Raw genomic sequence first — 18,495 nt, forward strand, 5'->3', positions numbered from 1 at the left:
AAATGTTTATAAGGAATCAGTAGTCTCAGTCATGTGCCTTTTTTTTTTTAAGATGTAATTATTTGTTTAATGGGGGGGGGGGGACTACAGCATTCACGCTGGCATATTCAGTAGCAATGGTCACACTCAGAAGCTCACATATGCACGTCCTTCACTCTGCTACTGAGCCACCTCCCCTGCTGCTCAATGTGCCATTTCTTCTCTTCATTAACTTTATTTGTTCTAGGATAAAAATAAGAATCATTTTCCCTATAGTTTTAATCTTCATATCTACCTGACCTAGTGCTCAGAACAAGCCCTTTGAGCTAATCCTCTGGTTAACAACAGGTTGTAGCGTTTCTCAGGTTGAAGTCCACCAAATTATTCAAGGATCCTAGAATCTTATTGATTGAGAGCTCTTTGCTGTATTTCACCATTCAGAATCAATGGAAAATCACTTCCATTTCATCTCCTTTTATAGATTTAATAGAAAACAGTGAGTACACTTCAACAACTCTCTTTTTCATGTATTCTGTCACTTGACTTGATTCAAAGTACTACTGACATTTATGTCATAATGAAAGCATTCTCAGAAATTCAAAAACACACCCCGAATAGAAAAAGCGTTCATATTAATATAGTGGGCAAAATCACATCATCTCTACTAACACATGGGAGAATCACAGATGACACGGGAGAGCTGAATGGATGATCAAATGGGTCTGCACTGTCTTTCCTCTATCACTCTCTCTTCATGTTCTCCTTCACCTTCCGTGTGTGTGTGTGTGTGTGTGTATGTGTATTGTAGGAGTATATATAATGAATACATATTAAATACACACACACACACACACACACACACACACACATATTTAGACTGGAGAGGCTGCTCAGAACTGTAGCATATGAATGAGGTCTTGGGCTTATTTTCCCACTACAAACACACACACACACACACACACACACCACAGAGGCTACTCAGGTGTTATAGTATAATATAAATATATGACACCCTGGGTTTATTCCCCAGCAATACATTTTTTTTTTAAAAAAAAGCATTTATTTGACCATTTTAATGTACTATCATCAAGCATTTCAGATACACTAATCTATGAAGACTACAAAAGAGCCCAGAATGGGGACAGCTTTCTTGACAATAACTGACAAATAAAAATCACACAAAACATAAAGGATAGAGAACTTTGGTGGTAGAAATGGTGTGGAATTATACCTTATTGTCTCATAATTTTATAAATCAATATTAAATCACTAATAAAAAATTGAAGGGGAGAGGAAGGCGAGAGAGCTGTATGCCTCATGAACCTGTTGTCTTAACTATCATCTAAATGATGAGTAATTTGCTTTTCATGCTGTCAAGAACCCACAACTTATTCTTATGGGAAAACCATGGTGGCATAGCCTCAGGTTTGGGGATCAAAGATTTAATCCTTTTCATTCCTTTCAAGCAGTTTCTAATTGAAAAGTCATTACTAAGATGTATTTTGAAGTGATCTCTCAAATAACAATTGTGCACTTGTTATTTTGGACATCAAAAAGTAACTGCTCATATTTGGAGAAACTTAAAAGAAAAGCAAAAGCAAAAAAGTTGGCAAGTGATTCACATCTACATTGCTAGCCAAATTCTTTGCTACTCTAGATCCTAGCTAAGCTACTGAATTAGTAGTTCTTTCTTCATCTTCCGATCTGTATCACTTTATAAGAACCTCATTTTTCTAGTTATTATTTTTTGCAAATGTCTCCCCTTAACTTTTCCCCATTTGCCTCCACCTTGAAATGGTAAATATCAACATGAGTTTTAAATAGACAGTATGAAAACTGTTTAAAATGAAGGTATTGACCAAAAAAAAAAGACAAATTTGACAGTGTCACTTAAACTCTACAATCTACAATGTGGAAAAAGAAGTAGGGAGAAATAATCCAATGGGTGTCATAATTATTTGTAGTATAGATACTTATCACCAGATTGAAGATTTCCCATTAATAAATCTTATAAAGTGTTAAAAGTTCAAAACATGGGTTTTATAGAGAAGAGAGAAGGTTCCAGCTATCTTAGGGTTTAAAAGGCAATTAATAGTTATTATAGCCAACTTATTTGGAAATTTGGTTGACTTTGGAAATCCCATTCTAATATTTTCTAATGCTATTTACATATGACTAGTTAATATAATGATGCAGCCACTTGCTTCTGGTATCTCTGGTCTAAGATCACAGGTGATTTAATATTTCAAAGAACAAGTCATTATTAGAAATGTAATAACAATTTAAGCCCACTGTTAAAATTCAATCAGGTTACCAAGTGGAAGCCTTAAGTGTTTAGGTTAAAGGAATATATACTCAGTACTGGGGTCTATGCATCAGACGATTAAGACATTCAATCTATTTTTCTCCTCTCATATTGATTAAATAGTGATTTATAAGACCACAGGTTAATAGAAGTGTATATTAACACCATTCTCGCCACCAAAGTTCTGTGTTCCTACCCCCACACCTCTATAAGTGAAGCTGAAAATCTACCCTCCTGGAGCCTCAGTGGCAGGGCTTGTTTTTCAGAAGGCTTCTCTCAACCCATACCAATTGATACTACATCTGCTGATCTCAACCTGATCAATACAACTAGTACCACCCTCACATATTTTACTTCAGACTGTGTCCACAGACAATAGGCCTGTGATGTCAACCCTTTAGCTCCTGTGCTCTGGTGAGACTATTCCTAGTGTATAGTACTCCTTAATTCCATTTTGGGTGGTGCACTTCCTAACAAAGCCACAGCACATAGATATGGACCAGGGTCCAAGAGACAGAGCACATGTGTACATGTATCCATAAGTTAGGGGGAAAAAATATACCTTAAAGCAAAAGTACACAACAGTTTGTAGTGATCCAAGAAGTGCAGCAAGCAAATAGAAAAACCTAAGACAGAAACCATAAAATACTTAATCAAATAGTTTTTATTAAGACCACATAGTCTCATTACCTACTTCCTATTTCACCTCCCTCAATCACTCCAAGACTAACCTTGTCAGACCAAGCAAGGATTACAAAAGTGGGATACGGGCAAAGACCAGCATAATTTAATGATGGTTCTTCTGCCTACTGCAAAGCCACCTCATCTCTTGGGGTCTGAGTCAGGGAATCCTGGGATTCCAACACAGACATGATGGACCTACACCTCTAACAGATCCCTCTCCACTGTCACTGATCATCTCCAACAGGAACAACATAATGGACCCATACATGGACCTTGCCCTCAGTGTGACTCAACAATGGTAGGAACTGTCCAATTCTCTAGAGGGAGGTTAGGCCAAATACTCTATCACTCAAGGAAAATGGGTCCAGCAATGGATGCAGCCTAGAATGTTCCTACCTATGACCACAGAATGAGAGCTCAGACCTATAGGGATGTAGAGGTTACACGGGCTCCTGCACAGAATATAGGTCCCAGATCAAACGATGGGGTTTATAGTTAATGGTATTTAAATACTTTTCCCATATTCAGTCATCTGTCAATGGGCACTAATGTTGACTCCAGATCTTCTTTTTTTTTTTTAATAAGTTTGGAGAGTCCAAACTTATTTTTTTTATTTTTTAATTTTTTTTAATATTTATTTTATTTATTTATTCCCTTTTGTTGCCCTTGTTTTTTTATTGTTGTAGTTATTATTGTTGTTGTCGTTGTTGGATAGGACAGAGAGAAATGGAAAGAGGAGGGCAAGACAGAGAGGAGGAGAGAAAGATAGACACCTGCAGACCTGCTTCACCACCTGTGAAGCGACTCCCCTACAGGTGGGGAGCCGGGGTTTGAACCGGGATCCTTATGCCAGTCCTTGTGCTTTGCGCCACCTGTGCTTAACCTGCTGCGCTACAGCCCGACTCCCGACTCCAGATCTTCTTAAGATTTCTTTTTATGTCATGAGAGATAGAGGGAGCCAAAGCATCACCTATCACATGCAACGCCAGGAATCAAATTTGAAACTTCATATTTATAAGTCCAGAATCCTACCACCACACTACCTCCCAGATTCCATACTCAATATTTTTTAATTATGCATAGTATTCTACATATTTAGAAGACTCATTAGATATAATTTCATTCTGCCAACAGATTATTCGCTAAATTAAGCCTAGCGGATTAACAGCAAAGTTAAATATTGATAGTATGTATAATATATTAATGGTGTAGAAGCATCTAAATGCTGAGAAAGCCCACGCTGAACTGCAGGATTTTCAATCTAGACCAGGTTTTCCCCAGGTGGGATTCAAGGACCCTTGATGGACCCTGAGGTTGGGCATTATATAAAATATAATTCAGTGAGCCAGTGTTCTCTATATGATTTATATAGGATGCCACAAAATTCTCTACAGATAAGAGCCATTCAAAGTACAAGAGAGAGCAAATGGAGTTAAATATAACAATATATAAAAATGTTCACTGAGATTTTTCAAATTCTACAATGCAACTAACCTTAAACTATCACTAGTTGAGTTCTGGTGCAGAATCAAGGAATATTCACAATGATGCATCTCCCAGTAATAGAGAAAGAAAATCTTAAAATAAAACAAAAAAGAGCCCTGCTTTTGAACTACACATCTACGTAATGTTTTATTTTCTTTACATCCTTGGGACAAAACAGATCATAACAGATCAAATCAAGAGGCAGACAGAAAAATCCAGCTATCAGGGTCAGGTGGTGATGCACCAGGTAGAGAGCATGCTAATGTTACCATGCATGATAACACAGGTTCAAGTCCATGGTCCCTACCTAATAAAGAAAACTTTATTAGTAGTAAAGTGGTGAGGCCAGTGTCTCCTCCGCATGTGCGTGTACATTCTCATTCATATTCTCTCTCCCTCTTTTTCCCCCTCCCCTTCTCCATCAAAATAGAAAGGGAAAAGAAGACCACTAGGAGTGATAGTTGTACAGGCAACAAGCTCTAGCTTGCTTGAAAAAAAAAAAAAAAAAAAAAGCTCCAACTTGGTGGCACAAAGTAAATAAAATCCAGTTGTCATCTACTATGTCAGAAATAAATATGGCTGATGAAAGGTACCCTAATACTATTTTTCTTGATGCCTTATTTGTACTTTGGAAAATAGTTGTTATTCATAAGAATGATATCTATTACCAGGTAAAACTTCAATTAACATTTAATGAGATTAATAAATAGCTTAATTTTTGTCTTAATCCCTAGTATGGAATATACCAAATGATATAAGCTACATAAGCAAAAGCTCTATTTTTAAGAATAACAAAAACAAACAAACAAACAAATGACAGGTGGTTTTCTGTCTTTACTAGAAAATAAAACATTTCTCAGTTTACTTTTTCATGACTATACAAGAAACATCTTGCCTAAGTATAAAGTTCTTTCATAAGTACCAAGAGGGAGAGCAGTCTGAGCAAGAAAAAACTGCCTGCTCCACAAGAAAAAGAAACAAATCCAAGCTGAGAATGGTGTTCTAGGCACTTCACCCACAATTACAGACCCAGTTGACCTTGTTTCACCATACTCTGAAGGCCCAGGTTGTGCAGCTGAGCTTATACCCATCTAGTCTGTATTTTTCTTGTTCAGGTCAGTTGGTTAGAACTCTCCAATGAGCCCACTGCAATCCTGGATACCTCAAAAGGTAGGTGGAAAAATAATTTAAAATTATATTGGGGAGAGGTGATATTAGGGGTTACTGATGGCAACAAGAAGCAACTTTGTAATTCCTACTGACTAGACAGCATAAAAGCTACAGCTGGAAATTTAGATTTTTCTGTCTTGCAGTTCCAATCTGAGAGAAGATTTATTTGGTTCATATCTGCCCACTTAAAATGAGTAGCAGCATATCCAGAGATGAAGAGACTGGGTAAGGTCAGGATAAATTACCAGAAAAGCTGGGAGGAATGGGGGAGAGGAGATGAATGTCAAAGCTTTAGCTTTGTCAAAGACAGAAAATACCCTGGATGGATCTGCCCTCCTAGACAGAAGAGGAAATTAAATAAAGTTTTCCTCTGCTGCCAAGTCATACTGACCAAAACCAATTAGAGTCAAGACCTTAAAATCTAGATGGCTCCCAAATAACTTGTAACAGGTTTAATAGTTTCATGATTACTAGTTTATGGCAGATATTGGTAAACCAACTTCAACTAACATATGCACATATGTCCCAGCAATCTCTAAGTTATCAAAGATTTGTAAACTAGGGGTCACTGGTAGGATTTCAGCATAATATCCTCCAAGCAAAAGAAAAAAAAAAGTTCTAAGTGATGTTGGCAAAATAGTACTATATTTTATATGTAAGAGATGTGTACTGATATAAGAATTATCAATATATTATTTACATGGAGAAGGGAACTTCATCACAATTCTGAGTATGGCTTTGAAATATACACATGAATTTGCATTTCAAGCCATTTGTAGCAATTAGCACATGTAGAACTATAATTTAAAAGGCAAAATTCAGAGATTCATAGATTCTCATTATTTAAAAAAATATGGAAATAATATATACTTTAAATGCTGAAAAAAGAAGAGCAATTTTGCTAGCAAAATTAGGAGAAGAAAGGAGCAGCTTACCTGTGATCAAGATGACTGAAGTCTTGTAAATTCAATTCCCGGGTGTCTTGTGTCAGATAAATTGTATCCACATCCTATTTGAAATATTATTCAGTCACATAAGTAGTCCATGTAGGTAATCAGAGAAGTAAGAGAAGAATTAGACAATGACATGGGTGAAGTTTTATGTCATTTGAGGAAAGAAGACTTTAAGCAAAATAATATAAAATAAAAATAAACATGGGGTGGGTAAACTAGTCAAATACAGAAGCATTTTCCAGGTGTGTAGATGTACGTGTGTATAGTTGTGAGCAAGCACACAGAGATACACTTACCCATTGTACTTCTTCCCTATATGAAAATCCAAGCCAATCACAAACACAGGCATACATCTGAGAAAATCCACCTGAAAGATGCAGTAGAAAAGTGATTTTTAAGTCAAAATGCAAGCACTTAAAAACAGCTGATGTTGACAAAGATGATTATTCTTCCCCTTTGGGAAAATGGCAAAGATTTGCCCCCCAGTTCTATAGAACATACGTAGCAGGATGCAATACTGCTTAAATATAGGACTTTTGTCCACCAATCTGGTCTGTGCAATGCTAATTACACCTTAAAACTAATTGTACCTTTACAGTAGCATGCTAGAAATAGACTTGACTTCCTGGCCAGGGAATGTCTTCAGCAGTCATTTACATTTTGGTTTTAAAATGGATGCTCACCACAGGGACCCTGCTCAGGCACAGTCTGGCTGTCCCACAGAGCCTGGAGACTGGCCAGTCGCTCAGAAGGTTCCATGGAGACTTTCCTCATGATTCTCCTGTAAGATTAACAACAATAAATTTCAAAAAACCAAATTTTTTAACTGCATATAGAAAAATTTTTGTGATGTCTCTTTTCCATTTAAACTATAACAGGTGTCACTTCAAATTTGGTGTCACTTTTAATTTAATTTTCTGAGCACAAGGGAGCTAAAGACCAGCAAGAACTTCATAATGTAACACTTTATTATTTAATATTCCTCTCTAACTGAATGGTAGCTGGTGATGTAACCTCTTTTTTTATATCCTTATTTGTTTAATTTATTTTATTTGTTTTATATCCTCAAATCTTATAGGAATCATTAGAAAATAGCATATTCTATTTAGAGAATATTTAGATTATGTATTTAGCAAAAACAAATTGCTCACTCTCACAACAAATCACATTTACATATAAATTATATAAATGTACATATATATAACATATTTACAAGTATATAGTCTTCCTTTTTATTATTTATTTATTTATTTATTATTTTTTTATTTTTTTATTCCCCAGATTCCCATTTAACAATACAACCCCCACTATGTCATTCATCATCTTTCATGGACCTGTATTCTCCCCACCCACCCACCCACCCGAGTCTTTTACTTTGGTGTAATACTCCAATTCCATTTCAGGTTCGATTTGTGTTTTCTTTTCTAATCTTGTTTTTCAACTTCGGCCTGAGAGAGAGATCATCCCATATTCATCCTTCTGTTTCTGACTTATTTCACTCAACATGATTTTTTCAAGGTCCATCCAAGATCGGCTGAAAACGGTGAAGTCACCATTTTTTACAGCTGAGTAGTATTCCATTGTGTATATATACCACAACTTGCTCAGCCACTCATCTGTTGCTGGACACCTGGGTTGCTTCCAGGTTTTGGCTATTACAAATTGTGCTGCCAAGAACATATGTGTACACAGATTTTTTTGGATGGATGTGTTGGGTTCCTTAGGATATATCCCTAGGAGGGGAATTGCAGGGTCATAGGGTAGGTCCATTTCTAGCCTTCTGAGAGTTCTCCAGACTGTTCTCCACAGAGGTTGGACCAATTGACATTCCCACCAGCAGTGTAGGAGGGTTCCTTTGACCCCACACCCTCTCCAGCATTTGCTGCTGTTACCTTTTCTGATGTATGACATTCTCACGGGAGTGAAGTAATATCTCATTGTTGTCTTGATTTGCATTTCTCTGACAATCAGAGACTTGGAGCATGTTTTCATGTGTTTCTCTCAGCCTTTTGGATCTCTTCTGTGGTGAATATTCTGTCCATGTCCTCCCCCCATTTTTGGATGGGGTTATTTGTTGTCTTGTTGTTGAGTCTGGCAAGCTCTTCATATATGTTGGTTATTAAACTCTTATCTGATGTATGGCATGTAAAGATCTTCTCCCATTCTGTGAGGGGTCTCTTGATTTGGGTAGTGGTTTCTTTTGCTGTGAAGAAGCTTTTTAATTTGATGTAGTCCCAGAGGTTTATACTTGCCTTAGTCTTCTTTGTAATTGGATTCGTTTCATTGAAAATGTCTTTAAAATTTATGCGGAAAAAAGTTCTGCCAATATTTTCCTCTAAGTATCTGATAGTTTCTGGTCTAACATCCAAGTCCTTGATCCACTTGGAATTTACTTTTGTATTTGGTGAACAAGTATATAGTCTTCTATGTCTTTTATTTATTTACTTTTAAATAATTTTTGTTATTAATACTTTGTTACAAGATTATAAGATTACAATATATAGTTCCACCACACCCACCACTAAAGTTCTGTATCCCCACCCTCATACCTCACAAAGATAACAATCATAGTTTTCACAAATCTTATAGTTTTCTTGCTTCTGTTTTGTTTGGATTCTTTTTTGGCAAGTTCATATAAATCAGATCTCTATATTCCACATGAGTGAAATCATCTAGTAGTTGTTTTTCATCTCTGTACTTATTATACTAAGCATAATCACCTCCAGTCCCATTCTTTTGTCCCAAAAACACAATACCATCTTTTTGAGTGCAGAGTAGTATTCCATGAAATACATATGTCATAACTTCTTTAGCCAGTCATCTGTTGAAGGGCATTTAGGTTGCTTCCACTCTTTGTCTAGTGTGAATAATACAGCTATGAACATAGGGGTGCATATGTATCTTCTAATTAGTATTTGAATGTCCATTGGATAAATGCCCCAGAGTGGCATTATTAGATTATAAGGTACTTCTATTTTTATTTGTTTGAGGAATCTCCATACAGTCTTTCAAAGGGGATGTAGCAGTTTGTATTCCCACCAGCAATAAAACAGAGTTCCCTTTTCTCCACAACCTGTCCAACACCTGTCATTTCCTGCTTTGTTGATGTAAGCCATTCTCTCAGGTATAAGATGGTATCTTAGTGTGGTTTCACTTGAATTACTCTAGTGATGAGTGAAGTGGAGCATTTCTTCAAGTGTTTGTGGGCTATGTATATATTTTTTATAAAACTGTTTAATTCTTTGGCCTATGTTTTTTATTAGGTTACTTTTACATATTTTGTAGATCTGTGCCAATTCTGTATAGATGTTTGATATCAATCATAAATCTGATGTGTGGTGTCCAGATATCTACTCCCATTTACTCAGTTAACTGGTTATCCTTGTATAGTTGGCTGTTGATATGTAGAAGTTTTTGGTTTCATGTAATCCTATTGTTTACTCGTTTCATTTCCCATGTCCAAGAGGTTGAGGCTCCAAATATATCTTTGATGTGAAGGTACTATAAGATTTCACCATTTTCTTCTATAAATTTTAGAGTTTCTGGTCTAATATCTAGATCTTTAATCCATTTTGATTTTACCTTGGTGTATGGTGTTAGGTGGTGGTCTAGTTTCACTTTTCTACCTGTCCAGTTCTCAGCACCATCTGTTGAAGAGACCTTCTTTACTCCATTGAATGGTTTTGGCCCCTCTGTCATATATTAAGTGGTTGTAGATGTGTGGGTTTACTTCTGGGGTTTCAGTTCTACTCCATTGATCCCAGTGTCCATTTTTATTCCAGTATCATGCTGTTTTGATTATTATTTCTAGTATAAACTAAAGTTTGGGAGTATATCTCCATATTTTTCCTTTTTTTTTCCTCAGAAGTGCTTTGGCAATTGGTGGCCTTTTGTAGTTCCACACAAAATTTTCAACAAGTTGTTCAATTTTCTTAAAAAAGATCACTGGGGGTGGTATGGGATACAGAACTCTGGTAGTGGGAATTGTTTTCTTTTTTTAATTTTTTTTTTAATAAAAGGAAAACACTGACAAAAACCATAGGATAAGAGGGGTACAACTCCACATAATTCTGGTGGTGAGAATTGTATACAATTGCACCCCTCATGCAAAGGGAGTCGGGCAGTAGCGCAGTAGGTTAAGCTCACGTGGCGCAAAGTGCAAGGACCAGCGTAAGGATCCCGGTTCAAGCCCCCGGCATGCCGCCTGCAGGGCATCACTTCACAAGAATTGCACCCCTCTTATCCTACAATCTTGTTAACCATTATCAAGCCACTAATAAAAATATGTCATTGGAATTTTGATAGGGAGTGCATTGAAATTGTAGATTACTTTTGGTACAGCGGCCATTTTCACAATATTTATTCTTCCAATCTACGAACAAGAAATGTTCCACTTCTATGTGTCCTTCTCTATTTCTAGTAATATTCTATAGTTTTCATTGTAAAGGTACTTTACCTTCTTCATGAGATTTACTCCAAGGCATTTTATCTTTTGGGGCTCAACTGTAACTGGGATTGTATCTTTTATTTCCCTTTACTCTGGTACCTTGCTCCATATACAGATATATCACAGATTTATGTATACTGATCTTGTATCCTGATACTCTACTGAACTTATTATTTCCAGTAGTTCTTTGGTGGAGTCTTTGGGTTTCTCTAGGTATAATATTATGTCATCAATAAACAGTGATAGTTTGACATCTTCTTTTCCAAACTGTAAGCCTTTGATATCTCTTTCTTGTCTGATTGTAGTGGCAAGGTCCTCAAGAACTATGTTGAGTAACAGTGCAGATACTTGACACTTGTGTCTGATTTTAGGGGGAAAGCACTCAGCTTTTCCCCACTAAGAATGATATTAATTGTAGGTTTATCCTTCTTCTTCTAGCATTTGCCCTTCTTCCGTAGCCAGTCAACAGCGTCAGGTTGAGCCTGATGTAAAGTTTCGAGACCTCCTTTGAATCTGGAGAGGGGGCAGTCATTGACTATGTGGGTCATAGTCTGTCTGTAGCCGCAGGGGCAGTTCGGGTCATCTCTGGCTCCCCAGCAATGGAACATAGCAGTGCACCGGCTATGGCCTGTTCGATAGCAATTGAGGAGGGCCCAATCATAACGTGCTAGGTCAAAGCCGGGTTGACGCTTGCAGGGGTCTGTGATGAGGTGTTTGTTCTTGACCTCAGCTGACTGCCAACTCTGTTTCCAAGAGTCTGGAACAGAGAAGTTCAGTGTAGGCGTAGGGGACCAGATTGGGTGACGAGACGTCAAGCGTTGGACAGGGTGGGCGAAGATATCTTCGTATATTGGCAGGTCCGGTCAAGCGTAGACGTGGGAAATGAACTTAGATGATGCCGCATCCCAACGAATATCTGGCGGGGCGATGTTGCTAAGAACTGGCAGCCATGGAATCGGGGTGGAACGGATGGTTCCAGAAATTATCCTCATGGAGGAATATAATTTGGAATCGACCAAGTGGACATGGGGGCTACGGAACCATACTGGGGCACAGTATTCTGCAGTGGAATAGCATAATGCCATGAGATGATGATCGTAGTGTGGAAGCGCTCGCACCCCATGAGGAGCTGGCCAGTCTTGCAATGATGTTATTCCTCGCGCCCACCTTTGCTGCAGTTTTTATGAGATGTTCGTGAAATGACAGAGTGCGATCGAGAGTAATGCCAAGATAGACTGGCTGGGCTTCATGCCGGATTCTCGTATCGCCAAGCTGCACATTAAGCTCACGCGAGGCCGAGGCATGGTGTAGATGGAAAACAGATGATACCGTTTTTGCAGTGCTAGGGATTAGTCACCATTTTTTACAGTAATCAGATATCAGAGACATGTCTTTCGTGAGTGTTTCCTCGAGGATGTCGAACTTTGATGCCTGAGTTGCACAGCAGATGTCATCGGCATAGATGAACTTCCTTGAAGAAGTTTCTGGGAGGTCACTGATGTAAATATTAAATAGCGTAGGAGCCAGAACAGAGCCCTGGGGGAGGCCACTTGAGACAAGTCTCCATCTGCTAGACTTGTCACCCAGATGCACCCGGAATCTTCTGTTTTGGAGAAGAAACGATATAGTGTTGGCCACCCATGGAGGCAGGCATCTTGAGATCTTGACTAGGAGACCACGGTGCCAGACCGTGTCATAGGCTGCTGTGAGATGAACAAAGACAGCACCCGTCTTTAAATTCTTCTGGAATCCATTTTCAATGTAAGTTGAGAGGGCCAGGGCTTGTTTGCAGGTAGATCTTCCTGGGCGGAAACCAGCTTGGGCGGGTGGTTACAAACTCCACACACGGAGAGGAGAGAAATTGGTTTATCCTAAAAGGTCTTTATTATGTATACTTGACACTTGTGTCTGATTTTAGGGGGAAAGCACTCAGTTTTTCCCCATTGAGAATGATGTTAGTTGTATGTTTATCCTAAAAGGTCTTTATTGTGTTGAGGAATGGTCTATCTGTCTCTTTCAGTTTTCTGTCTTTCAGTTTCTGGAGGGCCTTAATCATGAATGGGTGGTGATCTTGTTGAATACCTTCTCCTCTATCTATCAGTTGATATGACCATGTAAGTTTTATCTTTCTTTTTGTTTATATGATGAATTACATTAATTTATTTGCAGATGTTGAACCATCCCTGTTTCCCACAGATGAATCCCACTTGATCTTGCTAATTATTCTCTTGACATGTTACATTTGATAAGTCAAGATCTTGTTTTTGCTTTCACTGTTCATCTGGAATACAGGTTTATAGTTTTCTTTTCCTGCTTTGGAGATCAAAATAATGTTTGCCTGAAAGAACATGTTTGGTAGTGTTCATCCTTCTTCAACTTTCTGGAATAGTTTGAGGAGAAGAGGTGTTAGTTCTTTGAAAATCTTAATAGAATTTCTTAGTAAAGCTGTCTGAGACTGGGCTTTTATTCTTGGGAAAATTTCTGATGACTGATCAATTTCTAAACTAGTGACTGGCTTGTTTAAGCTACCTATTTCCCTTTGGGTTAGGTTCAGCAGTAGTATGATTCTAGGCATGCATCCATTTCATCTAGGTTGTCCAATTAATTACCATAGAGATGTTCATAATGTTCATGTATGATTTATGTGTCTCCTCATCACCAGCTGTAATTTCATCTCTCTTGTTCCTGATTATTTTTAGCATAGCTTTTTTTTTTCTTTTTGTTATACTAGCCAGTGGTTTATCTGTTTTACTTATACTTTCCAAGAACGAGCTTTTAGTTTCATTAATCTTTTGAATCATCTTTCTGATTTCTAGTTCACTAAGTTCTGCTTTGATTTTGCCTATTTCCTTTCTCCTGATGACTTTTGAATCTTTTCATTGCTCTTTTCCTGGTTATCTCAGCTGTGATATTAGGTAACTTAAATGAAACCACAGGCAAAATAAACCTAACAGATATATACAGAACTTTCCATAACAAAAGAAATGAATATTCTTCAAGTACACATGGAACATTCACAAGGTCTGACTATATGCTGGGCCACAAAGACATCCTAAACAAATATGTGAATATTAAAATTATAAAACTCATCTCAGAAAATGATGGCATGAAGCTGGAAATCAAACATAAAAAGAAAAAAAACTGTCCCAAAGTCTGGAGACTAAACAACATGCTTCTGAACAACACATGGGTCACTGAAGAGATCAAAAAAGAAATTAAGAATTACCTCGATAGCAATGAAAATGAAGAAAGCAGCTGTCAGACCCTATGGGATGTAGCAAAAGCAGTTCTGAGAGGGAAGTTCATAGCAATTCAGGCTCACACTAATAAAGAAGAGAAATCACTGGTAAATCATCTAACAACCCAGCTAAACCAACTAGAAATGGAGTAACAGAGACCCAATAGTCAGCAGGAGATAGAAAACAGTTAAAATAAGAGCAGAAATCAGTGAAATAGAAAAAAAAAAAAAAGACCATTAAGAAGATAAATGAAACCGAGAGCTGGTTCTTTGAAAGGATAACTAAAATAAACAAACCACTAGCTACCCTCAGTAAGAAGAAAAGAGAGAAATCTAAGGTAAAATCACACAGAAATGAGAGAGAAGATGTTACAACAGATGAGGGATACAAAGGATCATTAAGACTGTTATGGACATCTATATGGAAGTAAATTTGACAACTCAGAATAAATAGACACATTGTTGGAGTCATGCCAACCTTGACACAAGAGGAAGCAGATAAACGTAATAGATAAAAGGAGATAGAAATAATAGTGCAGAAAGTGAGACAGTAATCAAAAGCCTCCCAAGAACAGAAACCTAGGTCCAGATGGCTATAGTAATGAATTCCATGAAACATTCAAAGAAGAAAGCATACCCATCCTTCTCAAACTCTTCCAGAAAATAGAAGAAGAGGGAACACTTCCAAACACATCCTATGAGGCTAACATCACCCTGATCCCCATACGAGATAGGACTCCACCATAAAAAAACTATAGGGAGTCGGGCTGTAGCGCAGCAGGTTAAGCACAGGTGGTGCAAAGCACAAGGACCAGCATAAGGATCCCGGTTCGAACCCTGACTCCCCACCTGCAGGGGAGTCGCTTCACAGGCGGTGAAGTTGGTCTGCAGGTGTCTATCTTTCTCTCCTCCTCTCTGTCTTCCCCTCCTCTCTCCATTTCTCTCTGTCCTATCCAACAATGACAACAACAATAATAACTACAACAATAAAACAACAAGGGCAACAAAAGGGAATAAATAAATAAAATAAATATTAAAAAAAAAAACTATAGACCTATATCCCTGATGGAAAGATCCTGAACAAGATCTTGGCTAAGCAAATCCAACAGGATTCATCCTTGAGAAATTGGAATGGTTCAACATCTACAAGTTAAAGAAAAGAAAAGAAAAGAAAAGAAAAGAAAAGAAGAGAAGAGAAGAGAAGAGAAGAGAAGAGAAGAGAAGAGAAGAGAAGAGAAAAGAAAAGAAAAGAAAAGAAAAGAAAAGAAAAGAAAAGAAAAGAAAAGAAAAGAAAGAAAATATATGATTTTATCAATTGCTACAGAAAAAGCATTTAGCAAGGTCCAAAGGTCCTGAGTTCAATCCCCAGCAGCACATGTACCACAGTGCTGTCTGGTTCTTTCTCTCTCTTCTCATATCTTTCTCATTAATAAATAAAATCTTTAAAAAAAAAAAAAAGAAAGAAAAATTGAAAGCTTTCCCCTAAAATCAGGAACTAAGCAAAGATGTCTGCTCTTACCACTTCTATTCAACATCTAGGAGTCCACAACACAGCAATCAGGCAAGAAAGAGAGATCAAAGGAACCCAAATTGGAATAGATGATGCTAAATTATCATTACTTACAGATGATTTGTTGATATATCTAGAGGACACCAGAAAATATGCAAAAAAAATATGAAAACCATCAATAAATTGAGTTAAGTAGCATGTTACAAAATCAATACCCACAAATCTGTAGCATTTCTCTACACAAAAGGGAAGAAAGAGAACTGAAAGAAATGATCTCATTTACAACTGAGCCCAAAAAGATAAAATACCTATAAGTAAGTCTAGCAAAGAAGGTGAAGGATCAGGGCCAGGTGGTGGCATACCTGGTTAAGCACTTACACTACAGTGTGCAAGGACCCAGGTACAAGCCTCCAGTCCCCACCTGCAGGGGGAAAGCGTTATAAGTGGTGAACCAGGGCTGCAGGTGTCTCTTTGTCTCTCTCCCTCTCTATATCCTCCTCTCCTCTCAATTTCTCTGTCTCTATCCAGTAATAAATGAATAAAATATTTTTTAAAAGGTGACGGATCTTTTCAAGGAAAATTATAAGACACTCTTAAAATAGAGGAGGACATAAAAGGGGGGTAAGAGCATCCCCTGTTCATTGATAGGAAGAATAAATATCATTAAAACAGCAATTATGCCAAAAGCAACTATAAAGTCAGTGCATTCCTTCTTAAAATCCCAGTGACATATTTCAAAGTGTCTAAGCTTGTCAGATAAGGAAAGGGCTATAATAGCTGGATATAGGCAAGAGACTGGCTCACTCGTGATGGCCTTTTTGGTGAATACCAGACCAATCCATCATCTGGGGCCCTAGTTAGGGAGTCTTTAGTTTCCCACACAGATATGATGGGGCCTAGACCTCAAATAGATCCCACTCTCTGCCATCACTGGTCACTTCCATAAGGAACATCATCATAAGCTCTCTTCTGGGCCTCTATAGGACCTTGCCCTCAATGAAGAAAAGCAATGGTAGGGTGTGCCCTACACTTCAAATGGAAGCTTGGACAACCTTCGATGCCACTTGGGGAAGACTGGTGAAATGAGTGCAGCTCAAAATGTTCCCAGCTGGGGCCATGGACTATGAACTCAGACTGACAGGAACTCAGAGTTTACACAGGCTCCTGTGCTAAATATGAACATATATGGGGCCTAGGTCAGATAGATGGGGTTTACAGTTAATGGTATTTATATACTTTCCTCATATTTGGGAGCTACTCTTGCCCTAATCCATCTTTCTAGTCCTATTCTCAACTCTTACAGCATCTTCCCAGACAATACTTTTAGCTCACCTGCATGACAGTTATCAAGCTCAGGCAAAAATTACCAAAGTCATGGGCCTCTTGGAATATAGCTAAAATGGACATCCTAGCTCCTTCCTACATGAAGACCCTTAGTTCCATCTGCCCTATTCTGTCCTTCAGGTTCCTGATTATTAAACAGTTTGTTCTGCTTTATATCTTATCACTTTTCAGCCACCAAGTTGAGGATGCTACCATGACACCATCCTGACATCCCTGGGCAGATGACCTCGCCAGTGTATCCTGGAACCTCACCTCCCCAGAGCCTTACCCCACTCAGGAAAGATAGAGATAGGTTGGGGATATGGATTGACCTGCTAATGTCCATGTTCAGTGGAGGAGCAATTACAGAATCCAGAACTCGCACTTTCTGCACCACATAAAGAATTTTGGTCCTTATACCAGAGGGATAAAGGATAGAAAAGCTTCCAATGAGTGGGATGGGATATGGGACTCTGGTGGTGGGAAATGTGTGGGATTGTACCCCTCTTATCCTACAATTTTATTAATCATTAATAAATCACTAATAAAAAAGGGGAAAAGATTTTAAAATGTAGACCTCCTCCTCCTCAATCTTTTCAAATTAGCCTGTACAATGTTTACCATAAGACTGAGCATTTCATATTGCAAAACTGTTCCTCTTACTATCTCTCTCCTAGAGCAATGGTAAGAAATGTTTGGGCCAAAGATTATATTACCACCACCACCATTTGGTCTGGTTATCTGGCCCTGTCAAAAAAAAAAAAAAAATTGCATTTGAGACTGAAATTCAATAAATCTAGAACATAGTTCAAAGCAGCTAGCAAATCATGTGTATGATAGGGAAAGGACAGATAGAGATGTGTAAGGAGATTAGTATGCTAAACAGGAATCCTGTCACTGTGAGCCACACAAATCAAATCGAATGGTTTGGATTTTATTCTTAGGGCAATGAGAAACCACAGAAAGACTAAACAGTATAGATGATCAGACCATACTGTAAATAAATATTTATATGTATATATTGGAGGGGCAGGGATGGCTTCTTTAGAAATTGAGAATTTGCAGTACTTAGAGGACATTCTTGGATCTATTAAGAACCCACTGAGATTCAAGGTCATGGATTTTTCGGCACCAGGCTGAAGAGCTGTGTGTTTTACCTGGCATCTTTCAGCACCCCAAATGTGCATGTAGAGAAAGGGGCAGTTGGCTGGCTGCAGGGCTGCAGGTTTGCCTGACAGGCAAGCCAGAAAAACAGTGGGGACAGAAGGAATTGTGTCCACTGTTGGGTCTGCCTGAAGTGATGGATATTCTTGATGGGTTCAGAAATCAGAAAAGGATGAAGTGAAAGAAACAGACAGGAGGGAGGAAAAAGCTAAGGGATCCATGAGGAACCTCCCCCCC

At 38.1% G+C, this 18,495-nt stretch overlaps 1 protein-coding gene across 6 annotated transcripts in view; it reads right to left on the reverse strand.

Annotated features, from left to right (window-relative positions):
• Positions 1 to 18,495, reverse strand: part of CARMIL1 (capping protein regulator and myosin 1 linker 1) — a 332,859-nt gene that overhangs the window by 157,335 nt on the left and 157,029 nt on the right. For all 6 annotated transcript variants that reach the window (XM_060189278.1, XM_060189277.1, XM_016189509.2 and 3 more), the window contains exons 6-8: positions 7,260 to 7,357; positions 6,873 to 6,943; positions 6,559 to 6,632 (exon numbers count right to left, since the gene is read on the reverse strand). In XM_060189278.1, the coding sequence (XP_060045261.1) occupies positions 6,559 to 6,632; positions 6,873 to 6,943; positions 7,260 to 7,357 (243 nt within the window). The remainder of the gene's footprint in view (positions 1 to 6,558; positions 6,633 to 6,872; positions 6,944 to 7,259; positions 7,358 to 18,495) is intronic.

Source organism: Erinaceus europaeus, chromosome 4 (genome assembly GCF_950295315.1).
Source record: "Erinaceus europaeus chromosome 4, mEriEur2.1, whole genome shotgun sequence".
Taxonomy (NCBI): domain Eukaryota; kingdom Metazoa; phylum Chordata; class Mammalia; order Eulipotyphla; family Erinaceidae; genus Erinaceus; species Erinaceus europaeus.